This window comes from Triticum aestivum, chromosome 1A (assembly GCF_018294505.1).
Source record: "Triticum aestivum cultivar Chinese Spring chromosome 1A, IWGSC CS RefSeq v2.1, whole genome shotgun sequence".
NCBI classification, from domain to species: Eukaryota; Viridiplantae; Streptophyta; class Magnoliopsida; order Poales; family Poaceae; genus Triticum; species Triticum aestivum.
Window position 1 is genome coordinate 563,084,779 of NC_057794.1, and position 5,403 is coordinate 563,090,181.

Below are 5,403 nucleotides of genomic sequence, written 5' to 3' on the forward strand. Positions count from 1 at the left end.
CGACAAAGAAGAACAAAAGGACAGGGCCCAGCCCAAAAACAAATAGAAGAAACAAAACGAATGGGCCCCACGCTAGCCCCGACAAAGAAGAACAAAAGGACAGGGCCCAGCCCAAAAACAAATAGAAGAAACAAAACGAATGGGCCCCACGCTAGCCCCGACAAAGAAGAACAAAAGGACAGGGCCCAGCCCAAAAACAAATAGAAGAAACAAAACGAATGGGCCCCACGCTAGCCCCGACAAAGAAGAACAAAAGAATGAGCTGCTTGCGTGGGGCCCGCCGAGCACCGAGCCGAGTGCCGACGGGCTGGACCTGGGCGAGCCAAAGACGTCGTCGTCCTCGAATCCGGCGGAGTCGAGCAGATCGAAGAAATCGTCCCCGAATAACGACATGCCGCCGCCTGCCCCTGGTTGCCGCGCCGCCCTCCCACCGTGCCGCCGACCGCGCTGCATGTGTCCCTGCGGAGCCGGATTGTTCTCCCGTCGAGGACAAAGAGCTGGAGTGGAGGAAAGAGTGAGAGCTGAGAAGCAAGCTGGGCTACTGGCACTCTCTCTGCATCGGCGCTCTTATCATTCCCGCCCGCCGCTCATCTCGCCGTCGTCGTTTATCCTCTCTCGCCGGCATGCGTGACACGTTGCGGCACATGTCCGGCGCGTGGACGCATGCATGCATGGGATAGGAGTACGTTGGCTCGCTTCCTTTTCTGGTTCGGTGCGTTTCTCTTATTACTTTTTTGTATCCCCTGTTCTTCGGATACAATTCGATCCTTTTACGGCCAAATCTCAATTTGTGGAAAGCCTTCGATGGCAGTTCGGCGGCACGAGTTTGTCCGGCATTGGCAGCCGTGTGCGGCATGGCGTGTTTGTGTTCGTTGAGAGTACGGGTCCACAGTGCCCGTCACCTCTGATTTGTCCGCAGCCCTTCCCTCATCTTATCTTAAATTCATTCAAATTTTTTTGACAATGATATGCGCCGGTCGGCCGGCCAAGGCTTCCGCCGGGTCAATGCAGAGCCGTTCGATTCGTATGTGCCTAACCGTCTGATATAGAGGCTTCGTCTTCCCGCGATCGCCCCGCTCGCTCTCTCGGCCTCGCTCCTCCTCGGTCGCCCGCACCTGCCGGCCATGGGCTATCGACGCACGCGCGCTCCTCCCCGCGCACCCCAGGCCCCCGGTTCCAGCAAAACGCGCAGCCCGGTTCAAAGCTCTCCGCTGACTGGTTGCAGCTTCTACACCGACGGGTCACACGTTGTCGCCCTTGCAGCTAGTGCGTTGTCGTAGGTGCAGCTCTCGCCATTGCCGGTTGACGCTCTTGCCAACCGTGCCTCTTCATGGTTGCAACAAAAACGCTTGTCAGCTCCACTCCAGCGTGCGGTCGGTTGTAGCTGCTCCACTAGCAGGTCTGCAACACTCCCGATTGTGGTAGTAGCATCTTGGAATTGCGGTTGCAACTGCCATGCCCCAGGTTGCAAGTAACACCATGTCCGCCTTTGCATGCTGGGAAACAAGTGGCAGCCCTTTGAGCTTTGACGCATCAGCGGGGTTCACCATGTGTGCGGCGTCCCTCGCCCCTTGGCTGCTCTCATGGTGCGGCTAGCAATAACAACAACAGCCGGCAATGCACAGTTTGTACACCCAGTTTTTTGGACTATGAAACCACTTTATTGCCTCTACCGCATCACTAATCCATACAAACGCCAGGAACAACAAAAAATAAGCCATCCAGCAGACGAACTTCGATCTCCAAAAGCTTACAAGAAATGCACTTCCAAGATTTACCTATCTATGCACTTCCAAGTCCACATCGTATACACTTTCTCATCTAATCCACAGGGCCAACTCGGTCATCGCCGATGCTCCAAAAGCAGGCAGCATCTCACATCCCCCTGCGTTCAGTTCAACAACACACACAGACCTGCTCTACTGCCCCAGGAGCCTCTTGACGCCGGACTTCTGGTCGGCGGTGAGCCTGGCGGGGAACTTGATGTCGAACTTGACCCGCAGGTTGCCCTTCCTGGATGGGTCCTTGGGAAGCGGCATGCCCTCGCCGCGCACCACCTCCTCGTACCCCGGGTGGATCACCGAGCTGATGGGCACCGTCAGGCTGCGCCCATCCAGCGTCGTCAGGTGCACCGTGTAGCCTGTCAGGGCTTCCGCCAGCGGTATCTTCTGCGTCGCCACCAGGTCGTTGCCGTCCCGGGTGTACACCGCGTGCGGCTTCTCGTCGATGATGAAGACGAGGTCCGCCGCAATCGTGTGGGGCTGCTCGTTGCCCTTCTCCGGGAAGGTGATCTTCGTGCCCTTCTTCCACCCCGGCTTCACGTCGATCGTCAGAATCTCCTCCACCGGAATCGTCTTCCTGCACACAGATGGGGGAAGGGTAGGGTTAGTATCTATGTAAGCAGACAAAATCAGTGTCTTCTTCCTCTGAAAGCATGCACCCAAAACTGATACTAAATAATTCAGAACGACTGGACATGTCAAAAACATACTATGACTGACCTGTTACATGGAACGAAAAAGGACATTACACTGATATAAATTGAAGTCTGAACCAAGCAAATCTCAGACATCATTTTCCAAACACAAGGAATTGGCTGCAGGGGCTTCACTGAAATGCCTACTAAAGAATATTTCTCAAGTTTAACATAGTCCTACTTCGCTCCTGAATCTTGTTCAGCAACAACAAAATCATTTGCGTCTCTTGTTCATTCAGAACACATTTACTCGACGATGAGTCTGAGTGCTAAATAATTCAGAATGAATGAACATGCTAAAAACTTAAATTGGCTCAAAGAATTCCTAAGAACTGCCCATTTTAAAGAGCACACGGGTGAACTTTTAGATGGAACCGAAAAGGACATTGCTCTGCTAACAATTTGTAATTTTAATAAACCAGGAACAGTGGATCTGAACCAAGCAGATCTCAGGCATCATTTCCTGAAGACAAAAGATTGGCTGCAAGTGGTTCATTGCAGTGTCTACTAAAACAAATCAGGCAGACCCAAGTGGTCAACTGCACATTTCTCAGGCTTATTATTAATCTTCTCAACACACGTATGCCTCACACTGACACTAAATAATTCTGAATGACCAAGCACGCTAAAGTCTAAATGCTGGCTTAATAATCCCTAAGAACTGTCCAAATCAATACTACAGCTGAAATGTTTGTTAGAAGGAACCCAAAAAGGGCATCGCAATTCTCAGGTTCAATCTGGGCCAACTGAGACAACCTCCAATCTTAATCTAGGAATCTTAATCAGCAATGACAAACGAACATATTATGCATGAAGCAGAGGGAGGAAAGTGAAGGAGAGGGCGCTCACCCGCTGGCATCGGCGATCTCCCTGGAGATCTTCATCTTCTTGGTGGTCCCCTTGTAGAGCTCCTCGAGGGAGCAGGGCAGCTTCCTCTCGATGGGCGCCGCCTTGACCGGCGCGCCGCCGCCGCCGCTGCCGAACATCCCGGGGTATCCTTGGCCGCCCCCGCCGCCGAAGGTCTGGGTGAAGGTATGGTGGTCGCCGCCGCCGAACATGGACGGCGAGAACCGGATGCCGCCGGACGGCATGCCGTGGCCTCCTCCCCCCATGCCCCCCATGCCGCCGCCCATGCCCCCCATGCCGCCGAAGGGGCTGGAGGAGCCGAAGAACTCGGCGAAGATGTCCTCGGCGTTGCGCGGGTTGAAGCGGAACGCCGTGGGCCCGTCGGCGCCCGTGGAGAAGAAGGTGGCGCCCCCCGGCCCGCCCGCGCCGCCGCCGGCCCCCGGCGGCGGCACCTGGCCCTTGAGCCCCTCCTCGCCGTACTGGTCGTAGACCGCGCGCTTCTGCGAGTCGCTCAGCACCTGCGCGCAGGCACCGTGAGCATTGCCGCGGCGAGATGGATCGACGGACGGACGGAATCTAGAAAATCAAATCTTGAAGGAATGGGTTGGTTACCTCGTATGCCTCGGAGATCTGCTTGAACTTGCTCTCGGCCTCCTTCTTGCTGGTGGGGTTCTTGTCGGGGTGCCACTTCATGGCGAGCTTGCGGTAGGCCTTCTTGAGGTCGTCGTCGCTCGCCGCCTTGTCCACCCCCAGGATCTTGTAGTAGTCCAGCCCCATGCCCGCCGCCCTTCCTTCCTTCCTTTCTTGGATGGGTTCTCTCCTCCTCTCTCGTCGGTCGATCGAGATCGCTCGCGTCGCGTGGGAATCTGCTCTGGTGTTGGTCTGGGGAGCGGTGGAGGTCGGGAGGAGGGAGAGAAAAGGGGGAGGGGAGAAGCGTCTGGAGAAGGAAGGGTGTAGGTGGGATTGGAAAGAGGGGAGGGGATGGGTGTGGAAGGTTCCAGAAGCTGCGCGAGGGCGCGCGGGCTCTCCCGACCGGCCGCCACGGGGAGACGGGACGGGCTCTCGCCTGCGCTCCCCTGGTCGTCGTGGGCCGGAAGTAATCGCTGCAAAGAGACGGCCCGTTAATCAGGACCTCGCTCCTCCGTGCTCGGCCCAGTATGCGTTTGCAGGCGACCAAGCGCGTGGCTCGCACACACAAAACGAATTGTCTCAAAAAAAATAATATCTCACACACACAAAAAAAAAATCTCACACACAAAAAATACTTTTTTCGGCGGTAAATAACTATATAATATCTTGATGCACGGCTCTTTGTGCCCTGTTTGGATTCCCGTTTTACCTTCTTCAAATACACTTGTAAATAATATACGTCTCGGCCCGTCGTTTCATTTCCAGACGTAAGTTGCTCAGCGGCTGGTGTAAGTTAAACATCTCCGTACCGAAATACATTTCCAAGCGCGGCCGCCTTTGATGTACTTGTTCATGTCAATCTTATATATAGTAGTACAAATCACGAAGGAGGCACTTGTCATGCTTCAACAGTACCGAGAAATAGATGCCTCAGTGGAACCGTTCATTTGTTTTCAACTCAACACATTCGCAGGTTGTTCCCGTTGTTCACGTACATGATTTGTTATGGTTTTGTTTTGGTGCACGCACGTGTTTTCTTTTTTTGCAGCTGAAGGTCTGAGTTTATTTGTTATCGCATAAAACACACACAAACAACAAAGATTACTACTAAAACTAAAAGTTACATCAGTGTCCTTCAAAATAGGCCTTCTCTGAACTGGTCAATCCTAGCCGCTCGTACCAATCCTTACATCATGTCACCCTACATATATGTCAGGTCTCAAGCCAAGTCTGTGGCCGAGAGCAATGCCATATGTGGCTACTTGTCAGGATGTCGCTAGTCAGGTAGGAGATTTTTTTTTGTCAGATATTGCTTTTTAGAATTTTAGTCGATATCAAAAGTATCGCAGACTAAAATCCTATTTTACTAATCATCAACTTACCTTTGTTTCAAAACTCTCTTCTGAAAAGAAAAGGATTTTTCTTCATGAATGTTCCATCATCTGACTTAT

The 5,403-nt window shown here is 53.1% G+C and overlaps 1 protein-coding gene across 1 annotated transcript; it reads right to left on the bottom strand.

Moving 5' to 3' along the window:
- Window positions 1–1,699: 1,699 nt before the first annotated feature.
- On the bottom strand, window positions 1,700–4,304 carry LOC123068091 (protein psi1). The gene is made up of 3 exons (XM_044490584.1): window positions 3,935–4,304; window positions 3,326–3,840; window positions 1,700–2,358 (listed from the first exon to the last, which is right to left on the bottom strand). The coding sequence occupies exons 1-3, from the start codon at window positions 4,097–4,099 to the stop codon at window positions 1,920–1,922; spliced, it is 1,119 nt and encodes a 372-aa protein (XP_044346519.1). The 5' UTR covers window positions 4,100–4,304; the 3' UTR covers window positions 1,700–1,919.
- Window positions 4,305–5,403: the final 1,099 nt, after the last annotated feature.

Bases quoted from the DNA above. Each gene is read 5' to 3' on its own strand.
- LOC123068091 (XM_044490584.1), bottom strand. From the start codon at position 4,099: ATGGGGCTGGACTACTACAAGATCCTGGGGGTGGACAAGGCGGCGAGC. The intron at 3,841-3,934 runs GTAACCAACCCA...GCCTGCGCGCAG, and splicing joins AGATCTCCGAGGCATACGAG to GTGCTGAGCGACTCGCAGAA. The intron at 2,359-3,325 runs GTGAGCGCCCTC...ATCTGTGTGCAG, and splicing joins GAGATCGCCGATGCCAGCGG to GAAGACGATTCCGGTGGAGG.